The sequence below is a fragment of the Clinocottus analis genome, unplaced genomic scaffold (assembly GCF_023055335.1).
Source record: "Clinocottus analis isolate CAN_PGR_092001 unplaced genomic scaffold, fCliAna1.0.p SCAF_20, whole genome shotgun sequence".
In the NCBI taxonomy this organism is placed as follows: Eukaryota; Metazoa; Chordata; class Actinopteri; order Perciformes; family Cottidae; genus Clinocottus; species Clinocottus analis.
Window position 1 is genome coordinate 13102287 of NW_027175932.1, and position 18732 is coordinate 13121018.

General features: G+C 48.9%; 1 protein-coding gene across 9 annotated transcripts in view; it reads left to right on the forward strand.

Moving 5' to 3' along the window:
- nav3 (neuron navigator 3) overlaps positions 1–18732 on the forward strand; it is a 302596-nt gene that overhangs the window by 180731 nt on the left and 103133 nt on the right. For all 9 annotated transcript variants that reach the window (XM_068586930.1, XM_068586937.1, XM_068586933.1 and 6 more), the window contains 2 exons: positions 2945–3062; positions 4991–5043. In XM_068586930.1, coding sequence (XP_068443031.1) covers positions 2945–3062; positions 4991–5043 — 171 coding nt within the window. The remainder of the gene's footprint in view (positions 1–2944; positions 3063–4990; positions 5044–18732) is intronic.

The following is an 18732-nucleotide window of genomic DNA, read 5'->3' on the forward strand; positions in this document are numbered from 1 at the left end:
CGGCTCCGGGGTGAGAGCGGTTCTGTTGTGAGCGCCGCCGAGGGGGAGGAGGGGGGAGAGATCTGCACAGAGGAGGAGAAGATACTTCATCAGAGAGGATAACATCCACTGAGAGACCGGACTTCTGCTGATTGATGCTGGCTGCAGAAAGACAGAAAGGGTGGGCAAGTGGAGGGAGGGGTGCTTGTGTATGAGTAGCTGTTAGGTTTGTATTGATTGTATGTGCGCGTTGTCTCATCCAGCATGAGCGTCTCCATGATGTCACTCATCACAGCTGGAGTTTGGCGTTGAAGCTGATGTTTTGTCTCTGTCGTAGCGCCGGATCAAGCTGCTGGGACTGTGGGAGAGGGAGGAGAGAGGGAGAGAGGAGAGAGTAGGGAGGGAGAGAGAGAGAGAGAGGTTAACGGGTGCAGGAGGCTGATGGCAGACTGAACACCAAGCAAAGAGAGTGGATCAGTGAGTCGGCTCTTCCTGGAAGAAAGATTGCTTTTGATGTCTGTGCTCTGTCAGAAAGTGAGGGGGAAGAGGGGACCGAGGAGGAGGAGGGGGGGGGGGTCCAGGACAGGTTCAGGTGTAGGTTTAAAACCAGGACACCGCAGATCCACCTGCAGGCTTCAACATGCTGCCAAGAGATTCTTAATCGCTGGAGCTCGATTGACGTTCACTCTTTCTCTCGCAATGTTTCACACTGAAGTCCCGAAAGAAAAACCTCCAGAAGTTGTTTGTTTACGGGCAGATTTCTTCTGGGTTACCAGCAAAGTTTCTTTTTCCAATTCTGTGCCCAACAAAAGAGGAATGCGGCAACCAAGACGGGGTCAGAGAGCACAGAGCGCAGCTGTCAGACAGTCCAAGCTGTCCCATTCTGGGACTCTTTAAGCCACTTGTTGGAACATGGCGGAGTGATGAATGAATGTTAGAAGTAACTTTTTTTGTTGGATGTCACCGACATCTTGTGAAGCACCTTCAGAGGCTCGTGTGATCCTTCTTTAGATTCCCAACGGAGGCTTTGTTCCCTTCAGCGAGACGAGTGTTAGAGCTCAGAGCGGGATTTTAAAGTGGCCTCACTTTGCCTTCCTGTGATTGTCATTCTGTGTGAAGCTCGCGTTGTGAAGCCGACCCTTTTCTTTTTTTCACTAATGCTGTTTTGACCTCCGGGCTAGACGGCGTGGATAGAGCGGAGCCCTGGAGATGTGTGTTTATCGGAGTCAGATCCCTCCAGGAGCGGCAGCAGATGCAGAGGCAGCTGCTATTTCAGCCGCTAATGCGCCCAGATTGAATTCATCCGGCGGGGTATGGCCCGCCCCCCGCCTCCTCTGGAGGAAGTGATGGAAAGGCTTCACCGGTTTTCCCAGAGACGTGAGGTATCTTTCCAGCCACCGTTTTGTTTCAGTGCATCAACATGGAAATGACTCAAGGACCGGATGGAAGCGCACGTTGGCTTGCGTTCTTCTCGCTGACATCCCGGACGTTTTGTGAACTTTTGTGCTAAATCTGGACGTAAATGTCTCTGCTGTGATACTCTGAGGAGAGAGACGTTAAAGCGGCGGGATGTGGCTGCTAAACATGCAACAAAACCATCGTTTTCCTGGTCTTTGTCCCAGGCCTCTGATGAAGCTCCCTGTCCAGCAGCTCGTCTTCGAGCCTTAGTGGACTTCCCCCTCGCTGCTCTGTGGCACTTTTAATTCCTCCCCACTTTCTCCATCCTCCTGCCCTGCTGTTTGTTTACGTGCCCCCCGATGGGATGCGGTTGTTTTTGCAGTGTGTGTGTGTGTGTGTGTGTGTGTGTGTGTGTGTGTGTAAGCCTCTCGCGTGTGATCATTTGTATGCATGCACTCTTTTTTTTTCTCTCGGCTTTACGACGTCTCATCGCGGGGAAAGTGGCCGAGGGAAACCACAACAGATCCAAAGTTCTGAGAGGCGGCGTCTTTCAAAAGAGCTCTTCCAAGAAAGGGGGAAAGAGCGGGAGAGGAACGCTTTTAATTACGGGGCGGACGGCGTGAGGTAAACGAGGGGAAAACGGGATCATTTCATCATGAGAACCACGTTTCACGAGGGGGATTCCTGATGCCTGCTGCAGTTATGGAGCCTTCATGGAGACGTTAGAGTCCCTCCACACAGTTTGACAGACAGGAAGTACAGCGTGTAAGACATCTGAATTAATTCTTCTTTTTAACAAACCCTCGGAGGAAGATCTCACATTTTCTGAGCAGATTTTGACCGTTCAAAGCTCTTCCCGCCTGCCTTGCTTTTTCCTATTTTATTTTATAGCAAAAGGTTTCCGGCAGCAGCAGTCGGTGTCTTTATTTGGCTCTCCTTTTGGTCCCACAATCTCAGTTCAGGCCGAGCAGGAGGAGAGATGTTCCTCCACAGCTGTCTGAGGCGCTTCTGTCCTTTTTTCTAGTTCCCGTCATCCCTCAGCTGTTCTTAGTGAGAGGTCTGGAGACGTTTTAGAGTATTTAAAACTACTCTGTTGGCTTGAGCCAGCTTGACCAGGGAGGATGACGCTCCTTCATCCGGAGCAGCTCCTTCGCCCCTCCAGCTGATGGACCCGCTTGGCACCAAAAGAGCCAGACTCTCTGAGGAGACGTCTCCGTCCTCTGGGGCCAAACGAGGCTGACGTCTTTCGGCGCCCGGCGAAGCCGCAGCAGCTGTCGAGCTCGGGTCTGTCGACCGCCCGGACAAAGCGTCGCTTATCGGCCGGCTCTTGGGCTCTGTTGACAGACGAAGCGGCCGTTAAGAGGTTCAGGTGACAACACAAAAGATTATCCGACATCTTCCGGGTTTGGAAAGAGAACGGCCTCTTACAGCAAAGCTCTTCATGGAGAGTTCCTTCTCATGTCCTGTTTGCTGTTTTAAAACGTGTCACACACACACTCTTCTCCTCTCTGTCTGTATTTCTCACACACACACACACGTTGACCGGACATCCTGTTGTGTGTTGCAGATTTACACGGACTGGGCCAACCACTACCTGGCCAAGTCTGGCTGTCAGCGCCTCATCAAGGACCTGAGCCAGGACGTCACCGATGGAGTCCTGCTGGCACAGATCATCCAGATCATAGGTAGGCATCGCTCTCTCTCTCACACACACACACACACACACACACACACACACACACACACGTAAAACACACCCACACAATAAGTAATTAAGTTCTCCACCAAAAGTTAAATTAATTGCAATAATCATGATTATTATTTCATAATTATCATGACAGAGTTCAGTGTAATGTCTCACTTCAGGTTTCAATGTTCCAAAATAATATTAATAAAGCAGATGTGTTGTCAGCAGTAATAAAACACTGCGTGTGCCTTCAATTCATTCTATCTGATAGATGAAGCCACCCACACACACACACACACACACACACACACACACACACACACACACACACACACTGTTTGGTCTTTGTTGTGGTGGCTTGCAGAGAAGCTGTTCCTCAGTCTGCTATTTGGGCCAAATCTCAGCAGCTCTCTTGTCTTTCGGGTGGCAGGGTGAGGCGCAGCAGCACAGATATGTGGGCTCTGTGACACCCTGGGGTGCAGTACGTGTCTCCCCTTGGATCCCAGAGAGAGTGTACCCCTCTGTCTCTGTACCTCCTCTTTTTTAGACTCTCTGTGTCTCCCTCTCTGGCGCTCTGCTTCTCTTCGTCTCCATCTTTTCATCTCTCTCTCTCTCTCTCTCTCTCTCTCTCTCTCTCTTCGTTCCCCCCTCTGATCTCACTTTCTCTTCTTCTCCTCCCTCCTGCTCTTACCAGTGTTGGGCCGTAACACATTTACCGACTGACGCATTACAGTAATGTGCTGGTCCTGTGTGAGCACAGAGCGCTGTGAGGGATTACAATTCAAATGCAGCAATGGCGTTGCGGTTACTCCTCGCTGTGAGCCCTACATCTTTGATATCTTTAGTCTCCCAGGACTGTGATAGACGGGATAGAGTGATGGTGTTGTCTTTGGGACATGGGCGCGTGGTGCTGGTGGGAGGAGCCTATCACGAGAAACATGTGCCACCTTCAGGACTGTTGCTGCGGTCCGAGAAACCACGTGTACGGACGGGTCGCCACAGGAAGTGACTCACTGCCATCGGAGACACATTTCTGCTTTGTGACATGGCCGACGTTGGTGTGATTAGTCCCAGGTGACAACACACATCGCGTGGAACGACGCCACAAAGAAACAAGTACACAAGACAGCGAGACTGTAGCGTGCAGGCGTCACTTCCTCAACGTCTGTAACAGTCGTAGCCTCTGCGGTCTGCACGCCAGGTCAGAAAACACTCATGTGGTCTATTAACAGTTGGTAAATACCACCTGACTGGTGAACCCGCCACTGATCACAGCGGGATGAATAACACAACGCTGGCTCTCACGCGCTCTTTTCCTTCTTCTTACGTCCACTGTCTTTGCTCTCTCTCCCTCTCTCTCTCTCTCTCTCTCTCTCTCTCTCTCTCTCTGTGACTCTGTGTTTATCACCCGCCAACACTCATAAACACATTTCCTTCTCTACGTATGCTGCCTTTCTTACAAATGCCGTCCTAAATCTCTTCCTAAATCTCTCGTTTTTTTTCAACCCAACTTCCTTGCTCTCCTGTTCTCTCCAACTTCTCTCTCTCCCTCTCTCTCTCTCTCTCTCTCTCTCTCTCTCTCTCTCTCTCTCTCTCTCTCTCTCTCTCTCTCGTTGGATTGAAACTTTACCCTCCCTGCTCGCCCCCCAACAGACAATGAGGCCAAGCTGGCCTGTCAGTAATTCTCTGGCGGCAGCTGACGAATTAGGCAGCTTTGCCTCCCGGACCTTTTCCTGCATCGCTCCGCACCTCAACACACACACACACACACAGACAGACACACACACACACTCCTATGCTAACCTCAGCAGAGGTTTCCAGCTGGATTTGTGCACCTGAACTCGAGTCACCGGGCGGCGTGATGTGGACGTTGGGTCCATGTGCCGACAGTAAACATCTCGTTTCTTCATTTCCTCTGTCACGCAGCCAATGAGAAGGTGGAGGATATCAATGGCAGCCCCAGGAGCCAGTCGCAAATGGTGAGTGTTACAACTTTGTTATTTAACTCTATCCATCTTTAACGCACTGAGAATTATCTTAAGGAGGACTATCTGAAGCCACTTTCTACGTCCGCTCCACTTCAGAGGGATATGTTGTGCTTTCTGCTCCGTTTCACAGCTGTTGCGACTGCTCTGATTCAGATAATAGACAAACACGATGCATTGTTAAACCTTTTTGGCTCCTGGCTCCCACAGAGAGCAGCGGCTCCTCGTCTTATTTTAGATTTTTGGAGTTGTTAGCAATGCCACCGAGGCGAGCTGGTGGAATTGATATGGTTTCTTTTGATTTTGACGCCCAAGGATGTGAAATGATTTGATATTTCACAAAGAAAAGGTGACGGACTTTGGATTGACCCTGCAGCCCTTTGGAGGGGGCCTTTCCCTGGATTGAGAACCACTGAGCAAAGGTACCTCATCCTATAAAGTAGTTCAAATGAACTCCATCTCGAGCAGCGACGTGGTTTATGTGCCGTTCAGGCATCAGTCTCAACGCGCCACTTGTTGCTCTGCGTCTTAATTTCCTCCCATGATTCCAAGCAGCCACTCGTAACCACGCCGGTCACAAACCATCATCATCTTTATTATTCAGAGGGATGGCGATGACTGTCCTAACCACATGGCCACTTAACCTGAAAACCTTCTCAAACCCCGACACACTCGACTGACCAATAATCTGTGTAATCTGGCTGAGCGATGCTGGCGGTGTCGTCCCCACCGCCCCTCTCGCTTTTTAACGAGATGACGGGCTGCTTAACCACTGATTGTCGTCACAGGGAGATGATTGCCCCTCACTTTAACGAGAGTTGACTTGGTGTTTATGCAGCGTTGGTTTGGCCCTGGCATCGGCCCTCCTTCCATTAAACGTGACTAAGGCTGGTTAGCTGCGGCGGCGGGCTGCAGGCCCTCGTGCCCCTTTCCTTAAAGCTGTGTTTTGTATGTGGGCAGCTTCCTGTGCAGCTCTCTGCTCCATGTATTCTGTCCTCATGCGTGAGTGTATCGTAGGGAAGTCAACGGTGGCTCCATGACTGCTTCACAACGGGTTTCATGCGTCCATCAGAGTTCTTCAGGCGACTGCGATGGAGGCACGCGGTCACACAAATAACATGAAATAAGCAGGATGAAAATGTCAAGGTCATGTGATGTGAGTGCTGCTGACTCCTTAACGTCAGCCGGTGAGCAGAATGTGTCAAAACCAGCTGTGCTATAAACTCCTGAGCACTTATTTATTTACTTGTTGTCACATGAAGTGAATCTGGTCCGGACTGACACACTGCTGGCTCAGAGCACAGCGACTTCTGTGTGTGTGTGTCTGTTCTGTGTGCGCGTGCGTGTGTGTGTGTGTGTGTGTGGCTTGCTCTTTGTCTCAGTGACTTACTAAGCCCATTGATCCGCCACCTGCTCTGCTCAGGCAGCTTGGGAAACTGAAGTTTTGAGGAAGCACGGTTGCTTATGGCGTGGGTGCAGAGGGAGGGGGGGGGGGAGGAAACATCTGACACACACCAACACACATACCATCCAGAGAGATGGAGCCGGTGAGCAGAACGCACCGCGTGAAAAAGAATCGCGAACTGTCAGAAAAGAGTGAGTCCACGTTGGACCGATGATGTGGGTCAGATGACAAAACTGTCCAATAGCTGCCTTCCCTGTCAGGCCATGAGGCCGTGACTGTACACAGCTCTCAGGTCAACGTGAACAGGAACAAGGCCAGAATTATGAAGCAATAATGTAGCTTTTTCTCTCCTTGGCTGGACCGAGTGAGCTAAACCCCCCCAAGGAGGCCGAGGTGATGACACGTGAACGCATTGCTCTCCCAGTGCAAAACTAATTAGTTTGACTTGTTTATCCCACGGGCTTGGACCCCGTTATCAATCTGAAGTCTTTTTCACAGACAGCCTCCCCCACCCCGTCTTGAGAGGAACTCATTTTTCAGAAACTTTTGGCCTCATATTGACAACTCGATCCGTGAATATTGGAAACGTGCCCACGGGCCGCCTCCTGCAGCACCTGCAGCCGAGACTCCGTCACACTTGCAGCTGTCAGTGCCGGACGAGTCTGATTTACTTCCCCTGCACAGACTTAGTTTTTCTTCCGTCCACTTGAGACTCCAAACCGTGATGCTGCAGGCACAAGCCAGGTCGTCCGAGCGGCGGGTCGCTGCCGGCCCAGCGAGTGGACCGAGGCCAACGGAGCAGCTGCTGGGAGCCGAGCAGCAGAAAGCCGGCACGGCGCGGCATCTCCGAGCTCCGACAGATAATCTACTGACATAATGTGCTCTTCTTCTCCGACCCCACGTGTTCACAATGAGAGGGATCCACGAGTCAGCCCAAGTCCTCGCATTTCCCGCAGTGCTTATCCAACGGGAGGGAGGGGGGGGGGGGGGGGGGACTTGGCCGCTGCGTAAACGATCAGTAAGACGAATCGCCAAGAAAGGTCGTTTATGGCTTCTCTCAGGCGTCAGACTGCAGCGGACAATTCATCCACTATTTCCTTCCAAAGTTATTTGGTTTCAAAATGCTCCAGTTGCTGTAGTGGAGTAGCGTTGAGTGATAGTGATCTCTATGTGTGCTGTTTATTGGAGCCCCGCCTTCATACTGTATCGTCCTAATGACTGAAGCCAAACGCATCACCTCTGACTGCCATGAATATCCACTCATATTGATCTAGTTTGCTCTATTCAGCAACAATATGTGAAAGAGTCTGACCTTTGATCTCCTGTCTGCTACAGTTTATTTATAGTGTCTGGTGTTAATACTAAAAGGTCAAGCTGTTAAAACGCTGTCGCATAACTTTCCTTGGACTAGAATTAACACAATAAAAAGACTTCCAGCCGTTAACTAACTGCGCGTTGATCTTCTCCCAGAGTCCCTTTAATGTTTCTCTTGAGGTTTGAGCGAACGTGCAGCGACTCCACAACATCACGTCAGGCCCTGGACTCTGGCCGCGTCCGTGCTGTGCAGCAGTCGCTTCCAGAAGGAAGAGAACAAGTATTTTCCTTTTGCATCTCCTGGAGGCCTCGTTCCACGTAGACACGTCTACGTCTTACATGCAATTGATACTCCACACGTGTGAGGCGTTCACAGCTGTCAGACCGGATGGAATTGCAAACAGCTCGTGGTCGGAAAGTCGTGGGCAAAAGTTTCACCTGGATGTATTTGTGTAAGAACTCATGATAGCTGGGACGAGCGGGGGCTCGTCCACAGAACCGGAGGCCGCACACTTGTTCCTGGAAGGAATTGTCTGAAACCTGGTGAGCGAGCCGAGGAGACTGAACGGCGTGCGGTCCAGAGCGGGTTCTAGCAGTAGTACAGCAGATCAGAGTGTGGGCAGGACATGTGGAACATGGATGTGATTTGGTGGGTAGAAAGGGACGTGAGGCGGCTTTGGAGACCAAAGTTTAGGTTCATAATGTTTTGTTTTCATCGTTCAGTGGCTTCCCAGGCGTGTACCTTTATGTTTTCAAATCCGTTCATCTAAATTTGAAAAAAAACTACATTTCCCCACGCCCTTCTTCAAATGTTTTCTAGGACGGCGTCTAAGCCATGCACTGCTCTGAAGCACACGTTAGGTTGTATCTGGACGTCACACAATAACTAACTATGATGCGTCAGTGGACTCAGCAACTCCCATGTTCTGCAGCGTAAAATAATGTGTTTTGTCAATGAAGTCTGGTGGATTGGACTCAGCGGCTTCAGTGCCTGTAACGGCTGACCCACGGCAAGGTGAAGCCATGAAAATACAGCTCACAGTCGAACTTTTTCTTTCTCTGTAGCTAAAATGTGTTTCCCCGCTGCTCCTGTCTCCAGCTGCTTCACCTGACCGCCAGAGGAACTGAAGCCGCGACATCGCTCTCTTCAAAGCCACCAGACCCCATTCACCAAAAACTTAATTTTACCTCAGAATACTCGGGCAGATGCACACTCACGCTTCAAAACATTATACTCGTTTCCAGCACAGCTTAGGTTGACTAGCATTCACGCTATTCATAACCTTATTGATCAGCTTATCCTACATGGCTGCTTTTGCTTTTTGCTGTCGACTGAGTGGGCTATTTCATTTGAAGAAAACCAAGAAGAGTGCAGCTCCTCCCGCCCTTTAAAGTCCTCTCCTATCGCCTCACACCATGCGTCTCACCTTTTCTACATCACTTGTCCTCTTGCAATGAAAGGGATTTGGATAAAGTTGTCAGCTAAGTACGTCTGATGTAAAACTCTAAACGTTTCCTTGGATTAAGGATCTTACATTTGTGTGAAGCCGTCCAAAGGTCTCACTCTCAGCCAAGGCTCACGGTCTCTGATGGTGCGTTTACCCCTAATCGTGCAGACATCCAATGGAATTATATGTGCACCCAGGTTGCTGAGTGAAGTGAAGGATTTTTTTTGTATTCTTAATTCCTCAGAAGAATCCTCCTCATCCACGAGAGCGGGAGACGAGGGACCCAGAAGAGGCCCACTCAGCAGAAATATTAAAGCCTCGCAACACTAATCCTCCTCATTATAGACAGACATCATTAGCAAACCGGAGAGCGCTTCGCTGGAATACGGATGACTGTGCAGTTTCTCTTTCTGTGTGTGTGTGTGTGTGTGTGTGTCTGTGTGTTTCTAGGATGTCAGGGAAAAACAAACCGTGTCACAATCTTACATGAATGCAAAGATGCAGCGATGCAAACATCTGTCAGCAGAACAGAGCAGAGCGATTACATCACACAACTCAACGGTTTAAAGTTTCTCATTTGTGGTATTGGATTTGAAAGTGTGCCATGGATCACACTTGGATCGACTAAATGCAGCCTTGGCTCTCGCCCAATCCAGTCTGATTTCCCTTTTTAATTTCTTTGGCTGCTGAATTACTGCGAGGCAGCGTTTGAGTGAAACTGCAATGCAATTTGTCAAATTTGAGTGCGCCACATATTTCAAGATAAATGAGTTTATGTTACATTTCGCTGTTGGAGGAACGCACCACGCCACGGTCAGGACGACGGGAACAGGAAAATGTCACATTGTTGTGATTTGTTTGGTGTTTTAAATGAGTCTGAATTCAGATCATTCCTGAACACATTTGAAATATAGTGTAGTGCTGTCAGAAGCAAGACGTTTCCCTGAGGTGTTTCTGTGGGAGGATATCTGTCTACTTCAAACTAAAGAGAAGAATCCGTGCTTCAGAGCTTTTACTTGCTTTTTTATTCATCAATGACAAATGAGACTTGATGACGGTGAAGAGTTAAGGATCAACAAATGCGCTTGCATTGCTTGCACAACATTTCTCTGCAGTCAATCCAGTAGTTGCTGAGATATTTTATTCCAAAGTGGTGATGAACCGGCAAACATTGCCAACCCCATCGTTGGTGACTATAAATCTTCCAACTAAACTTAACTCAACAAATGTATTGGAATCAGCGATGTGATTAGTAATTTCTACTTTTACTGGGAAAGTACCACAATTCAGTATTTTGGCAGTGGAAGCCGGTCTGGACCGTGTGCTGCCTTTGAGGTCTAATTGAGTCTTGGGTTTCTTGGAGACTATAAAAGCCCACCAGTCTCATCTGGGCTCCATCTGTTGGCAGCCTGCTCACCAGCAAGACAAGAGGACAAATGGCACGAGCCAGACAGCAGTATCATCCTCACTGGCCGGACGCTTCATTATCAGCACCGCACGCCATTAATCTCAGCCTCTAATTGATCCTGTGTTCCTAATTTGAGCCTCTGGCCCGGGTTCCTGCAGGGACAAACCAACTGGCATCTGCGAGACACTCATTTCTCAAGTCGTTGATTTTGAGTACAGCGGCCTCGGCTGTCAGGCTACTCACCCGTGATGAGAGCCGGTCGGTCTGGAGACGCGCAGACAAACGGATGATGGGAACTGTGGGCATCTGAAACATCCCTGATGTCATTGTGCGTGCCCATCCACTGGCAGCGAGCGGCCAACATAGAGCACAGGCAGATGGCCGTTTGGACCGCTGGAGCCATCGCGACGCCGGCCGCAACGTTCATTCTCTCTCACAGTCTGGATGCCATGATGGAAGAGCGGCCTCAGGGTTTTAAGTTCAAATCCCTCGGCAGATTGAAAGCCATTGTTTGGTCCAAAACATTCATTACTATGAAGAACTCTAGACCACCTGCTCAGGCCAGGTCAGTGATTAGCTGATGATGAACACAGTGGAGCAGCGGGCCGGATACATCTCTGGAGCTAGTGGAGGCCCAAAACACAACTGAAAAGGAAGTGAACATTGGGCTTAAATCCGTCTGTTGGGCATGAACACAACTCAAACTGCGTCTTGGATTCACAGCGGTTGCAATGAATAAAAAAGGCACACATTTTAAAGGGTGAATGGACTTTCATCTATATATAGTATAGTCGTTTTCTGACGCTCAAAACTACAAGCGTGCACTCTTTAATCTGCCAGTTGAAAGATGCTGCTCCCTAATATTTCATTTCCATGTTATATTGCGCTGTGCATACAGTATAAATCATGAGATGAATAGTTTCAACAGGAACAGTTGGTGGTGATCTGTCTTCATGTTTTATCTACACATTGAAAGGGAGATCGTTGCCAGTGCATCCATGTGTCTTGTTTGGACTGATGCACGTTTGTCTTGCTTTCAGCACAGTGCACAGTCAAAGAGCAAGATATCCTGTGTCAGCATGTTTCGTATTAGTGCAGCGGGCGTTGAAAGCGAGTGCATGATGAATGCGTGATCCCCCGAATTAGGATATCTCCAGGCAGTACCAAGGACTGGAAGCGGTGCGATCCGGTTTTGTAATGTATGGCTGCTGAAGCGCCTCAGCAGCTGTTGTGCTAAAACTGCTCTCACACCGCGTGAGCATCGCTCTCCCCGACGCTTTCGGGGTCCATCTTTTTCTTTGCTCCTCCCTGCAAAAGCACAGGTCGCCGCTGTCGTACGGCAGCCGGTTTAGCAGCACGGACGGAGCACCGAGGGGCTTGTGACGGGCTCACTTGTAGCTCAATGGGAAGCTTTTAATCACTCATTATAGTATGAATGGCATCGGCAGATGTTCTGCTCAGGGAGCGATGAGCTGGCTTGTTAAAGCGGGCGCGGTGGAGGACTGGTAACCTTTGATCTCGTTGGACCGTGAAGCACCAGCTGCAGTCTCTCTTTACTATTCTGAACCTTTACTCATTCACACCTAATAAAGTATAAATCGGTCTTTTTACAAATCCCCTGCGTCCTCTGCTTCTTACAAGTGAGCACACTGCATGTGAGGAGAGCTGGCTTCTCTTTCTCCTCATTTGCTGTTAGCCTTTTTGTTTGGCAGCACATGCACAGCCAGGCCGCCTCGGCCCGGTGCTGTGCTCCCTCTGCAGCCTCCCCGGCCTCAGCAAAGCCCGACCCGCCTGGCACCAACCCGGGCTCGAAACGCCGAGCGTCACGGCTCTAAGTGAGCGCTGGGCGCCACGAACCGAGGGAGGCTCGTCACGAAAAAACAACCACGGCTGCGATTTGTGTCAAAAAGCTCAAAGTGCATGACTTTTAATAGGATTTTCTTTTTAACGCTAACTCCCAAAAAACTCTTTTGAGGAACTGTCAGACAGTTTATCGCCCGACGAGGAAAAAAGAGGTTGTCCAGTTTCCTCTGGATACAGCACTGCTCAACCTCACCTCCAACAAAATGACATTCCCACACAACTGAACTGCACTCTCAATTACGGTTGAAAAATAACATTGTGGTTTGGCTTAAAGAGAGGATGGAATCACACTGGACATGAACAGCAGTCTCCTGCTTCACTCCTCTGTGTGTGTGTGTGTTGGCCCATCCAGCCCTCTTCTCCCTTTGCGGACTTCCGACTCGGCTGAAGCTTATTGATGATATGTCAAAAGCAAACGTAATTCGCCCTGCCGTTTGGTTGTCTGTGAACGTGGGCTGCACTGCGTTTTGAGAGACTTGCCCTGACTTCCTGGAGGGCCGCGCAGAGTTTGCCGCATTGCTGTCCCCGCTGCACAGAGGAATAGTGATGTATCACTCCTGACTGACCGTTGCAGCATCCGACATTCAACATCTGGGAAAAGCTGGCGCGCAATCTGTCCTCACTGTTGCATCGGTCGCACACAGGCGGTGAGAAGCTCCAGCCGGTTTAAACAGACGGTAGGACAGACACACACAGAGAGAGACTGCAGTGGTCACAAGACTGTCGCAGCAAATTATAAAGCTGAGACGAAACACACAAATCTATCTGCACATCAATGCTGCTTAAGTTTCCTGACTTTTATTGACACAGCAGGTTCAGTCAGGTGCATTATGATCCAAGCAGCCAATAATACTAAAAAGGCCTATTATGTTTCATTGGTTTTATCTGTTAGCTGCAAAAAGCTTTTCCCCACACTCATTTTTCATCATAACCCATCCATCACTGTTGACAACATCAGGCCATTAAAGTAATGTCTCCTCACACACAGTGCAGCCTCCAATGGGCTCCGGTGTTGGCAGATGTTGACGACCTAATTTTACATCTGTAGTCTCAATAAATACCACAGAAAAACTGGAGTGATGCAACGAGCTCTTGAGAGCTTTACTCTTTAAGAAGATACTGCACTATACACTGCTTACATTACACTCTCCAGTGCTCAGGGTGGCCCGGTGGTCCGTGACCACTAACGGGTACGCTGTGGCCCGCCAAGTTTACTCAGGCCTCTTTTGGGAATGAGTGTGTGTCCCAGTGAGACTTTGGTGTTACCGTGTGCTCACTGGAAGGGACGCAAGCGAGGGTTTTGCACAAAATCACTTTGATTGAACTATTTATAGAGAGAACAAATATGTTTTCCCTTCAGAGAAATAATTATCGAGGCCTATTTCTACTCTTGCTGGTGTTCATTTATTAAAGTGTCACATTTAAGGAAGTCCGCCTGTAACTGCGCCATCAAAACATGTACATAGACCATCGACAATGAGATGCTTGTTAGCCGCCTGTATTAGCCTCATCCCTGGTACCTCTGGCTCACAGCAGTTAAGGTATGACCTGTTGTTCCTGTCACGTGAGGAGATGCCCTCATCCCCAACTCAACAAATGAAAAGTCACGTTGCAGCATCGCTCTTTGCACTTTAAACTCTACGTGCTGTAGACCGTGCTGATGCCATAAGGTACGGCCGGGCAGAGGAAGCAGCCGTGGAGGTATTTCTTCCTCGCCGGTCAGCAGGTTACGCACACAGACCCCCTGAGAGTCAGCAGCTTAACCCCGCTGACCCTTTTGGAAGAAGCGGTCTCCGACAAGAGTTGACAGCCGAATTTGTCAGCTGTCAGCGGTGTCTACCTACGCAGACTGTAACAGTGTGTACGTGACACAGCGGAGTCCCAGCCCGCCCGCTGTGGTCCTCTGAAAAACATCTGCCGCTCTTTTATCCTCCTCTGCATACTCACTTTATGTGCACCGGTGCAGAGATTACTAATAACGCCTCAACGACTTCTTTCATCTGTTTGTTTTATGTTTACTTCAAAAAACATCAAACAAGAGGTGAACTAAGACCATTGTTCTGGTCTCTCCCATTTCACATTTACATTTGACATTGACCTCACATTTAAAAGTGTGTCTGTCAACTCCATGCAAGTGCATCAATAACAATGTGGTCGTAGATATGAATGCTTTCACAGAGAACGGGGATATTTCGCGGCGAAAAGGCAACATTATGATGAGCTGTCGCGCCGCAAAGAAAAGTCATCGACCGACAACGTTGTGCGCAGCGGCCATTTTGAAAACACACACCATAGAGTACAGCGCCACCGAACCAAGACGGCAAACTTTATTACTCCTTAAAACCTTGACAAGGCAGCGCAGACCAGATCCAGTCCTTTTCCATTCTTACCTTTCACATTAAAAGCCCACCACATGTACGCTGCGTAACTGTTTACCAGAGGAGAATTCACTCGGAGCCTTTTGCTGAAGGAAATTCAATAAAATATCTTCCAGTAGTTTAGGCAAAGCAGCAGTTAACCTCAGACAGACTAGCAGACGCTGCTCTGGGTCAATAATAGTTGGTCCTCTGCCTGCACGAATCTATTTAAGCCTTTTATTGAAAAAGTGCTGCAACTGTCGCAAGTTCGCATCCCCGCCGGTGGGACACGTTTTGATGTGACATATTGGCAGACGTTGAAACGGCACCCTCAACAGACGCGATCATGAGATCTGACAGTTTGCAGTAAAAGGATTAACCCCGGAGACTGATGAGGCAACATGTTGGTCTTTGTCAACCACGAGATATCTTTGTTTGACTGTTTCTCTCTCTCTCTGCCACTCGTTCACACAGCCAACACACACATCTGGACCCCCCTCCGCCCCCAACACTGTCTGTGCAGCAGATGCACAAAGCCACATGGAGGCCCTCAGAGTTATTTGACGCTGTAAACATTTGAAATTGAACCCTCATACGTCTTTGACGCATCCGCACATATAGTCCTGTGTGGCCATGCAGAGCCCGCTGATTATACATCGTGTGTTAAAATGCTGACTGAGCGAGTGCTGCAGCCTCTTAAAGAACCGTCGGCGTCACAGCCAGCAAAATCCTGAAAGAAAATGATTGTTATATTTACGTAAATATGAGGCACGATGTGATAAAAATCAGCGAGGGGCTTGTTTTGTCTCCGGAGCCTCGGCTACTTGAAGTGAATCATCTTTGCTCTCTTTTCTTGCGTTCTCAATAGTTTTATGGCGTTCCATTTCATAACATTTAGGCTGCTACGAAAGCAAACATCGTCTTCATCAGTCTGAGCAGGCCAGATACAGCTGGGTTTAGGCGGCAGCGTGAGGTTTACGCTCACGGTGTTTCTAAAAATGAGCGATTAACATTTCTTTCATAGATTTTAGGAAAGACAAATCCTCAGCTATGGGCCGTGCAATACTCCGGTCAGGGCAAGGGATTATGTGGCTGCCGCTGTGATCAATACTCTGCGCCGGTGCCAGATGAGAAAATGCTTCTTTACTTTGGGTTTTGACGTGATGAGCGATGATCCCTGCATTATGAGACAGGATCTTTTAACCCGGCCGACCCTCCGCCCATCAGCCGCCGTGAAGCTTTGTCCCATTTGATCCATCGTGATTCGTCGCCTGTCAGCAGCTGTCGGCTCCGGATGCATTCGGAGCGACGGGGCAGGGTGAAAGAGGAACCAATGGAGTGTTGGGGAAGAGACGGTGTCATAACCCGGTCTGACGAGGCGAGTTGACGCAGAGGTGACAGGCGATGGAGGGAGGAGGTTTGTTTGGTTAAACGAGGGCTTCAGATTCTGACAGGGTAGTGTCCTTCAGGTCTTGGCTCTTCACGGGAAAAGAACAACAAGTCCTCACTCCCAACTCCCACGCTCTGAGCAACCCTCAAGACTCACTTTTTGGTCTCAGGGACGATGTGCAATACATACAGTCTGTTTTCATAATAAACTTCCAGTGAAGGGTTAGTTATGCGACAAAGGTTTAGGAAAAGAGTGAGGTTTGACCGCAGTATTACAAGGGTAAAGTCAACGCTGACTTTGCTCCACACAGGAGGTGAACGACTGTCTCCTGAGTGAGAGTCCTGTGTCGACTGTCTCGCTCTTGATCCTACACCAGTTGCTCTAAGCGTCTCATAAAGGGTCCAGAGTCCTGACACCACTGCTACGTCTGAAGGGGGCCAGGCGGCGAGGGCCACCGTCGAAGCTGCGGGACTCGACGCAGCGGGAGCGGGGACAGCTCGGGAAAACACACCAATAACTCTGGCGTTCCCAAATCCTCTGGGCCCTCAAGTCAGCTGCAGGGAGCAGAGGGACTTGGCTTTGTCTGCATGCAAATGTTTGGCTTTCAGAGCAGCTCCGCTCAACGACAATGATTAATAAAGTATACTCAGGCTGCGAGAGGCATCCCAGTTATGTGTCGCCTCAGCGTGAGTGATGAGCTCTGCCTCATTAAGCGTCCGGTGCCAAGAGGAATTAATAGGTACAAAAAAGTGTGTATTTATCCTGTCAACGTTCTGCCAGGTGCACTCAGTGGAAGAAGAAAAAGCGATCGTGGATACAGGGTGTCTGAGGCCGAACTCTTTTTTTTTTCGTTAGCTTCAACTGGTATGGATTTTGATCTGCTGGCTTCAAATGATGACACAGTGGTTTCTACGTGAGGGATTTTTATTTACTTGCATCCCCCTGACTCATCACTAGACTTTGATTTCTGCCTCAGGCAAAAGACAGAGATGCTGCAAAAGCCAATCAGCGCTTTGGATCTCTCCACGCAGCCTCCTCCGACCCCACTGGGGATTCAGAGATTTCCAATGGATTAATGCTCAGTGACAGCACGCAGAAAGGAACCACTGCGTCGACAGTAAAACACAGTGGAAAGAAAAACTGGAAGTCAACCGAGCCGCCCTAACCCTTACTCCCAAAATGGTTTTGTTTGTGAAGCTCAAGTCATCTGCGTTTTCGAAGTACTGACTTGGGGATTTAAGGTGGCGTGTATTTTTCCGCTGGATATGTAGCATTCTGGACTAAAACCCCTCAATTATCGAGCCTTCCTCGTGTGCTGTAAAGCGATCGCGCCTGGTTTTCCAGTCCCGTCCTGACAGAGGTTGTTTTCTGTCCCCCCCGTAGGAAGCGGTAATTAAGGTGTTGGCCCACTTGTATTTGACGGTTGCATCTACGGGATAACACTTTCCAAATCCAGCCATCATGCATCAGTCACTTGATATGTTTGGAGAGGCTCCAGGACACTTCTCACAAGGCAGCAGGGACGTGAGGAAGCTAAGCTGCAGACGTGCAGATGTAGCGCTGTCTCCTCTCCCTCCTTACCAGGAACGTGACTCTCAAAGCACTAAAGTACCGTCGTGTAGAGATGTAACGACAGTTAACAAAGAGACGTTGTAAGTGCACTTTTTGAAAAAAGACGAGACGAAAAAGCGTAAAAGATAAAGTGCAAAAACAAATTAAAGCCAGTATACAGGGTCTTGTTGACTGCTAGTTGAACCACAAATGGACAATTTACAGCTGCTCAAAACTCATTGCATGAGTCACTCCAGTGCAAGCCAAAAAATAAATATATAAAACGCACATGCTTCACATCATAGTGAACCAAACCACGGTGATCTTATCCACATTTTAGTGTTTCCTTCTCGGTTTCCAATCAATGAACCCATTCTTGAGAGCAATTGTATTACGTGTGTACTGCACGTCTGAATTAGCGTTTGTTAAAGACACTACATCACTGCGTGACGAAGTTAAAACGCAGAGAGACTGTTTGCTAATGAATGAAGAAGAAAAAGAAAACAAACATCTAACTTAAGCAGCTACATTTTACAAAAACCTGACTGATCCTTTAACCAAGTATGTGGTCCAATGAGGGTCAAATGAAGGTTCATGACAAAATAATAAAGATCATCACGTGGCCCACTTACATGGTGCTTGTGAAGCTTTCAGATACATTTCCTCATAAAAGGAAATGTATGAAAAGTTACATTTCTTTTGTCAATTTAACCACCAGAAGTTACACGGCTACGTCTTTGTGTTCTACGCCAATATGGAGTACTTGTGTGCCATACAGGAGGGTTTTCTCCCAGTACAGGATGATTTTCTCCCAGTACAGGATGGTTTTCTCCCAGTACAGGATGGTTTTCTCCCAGTACAGGATGGTTTTCTCCCAGTACATGAGGGTTTTCTCCCAGTACAGGAGGGTTTTCTCTCAGTACAGGAGGGTTTTCTCCCAGTACAGG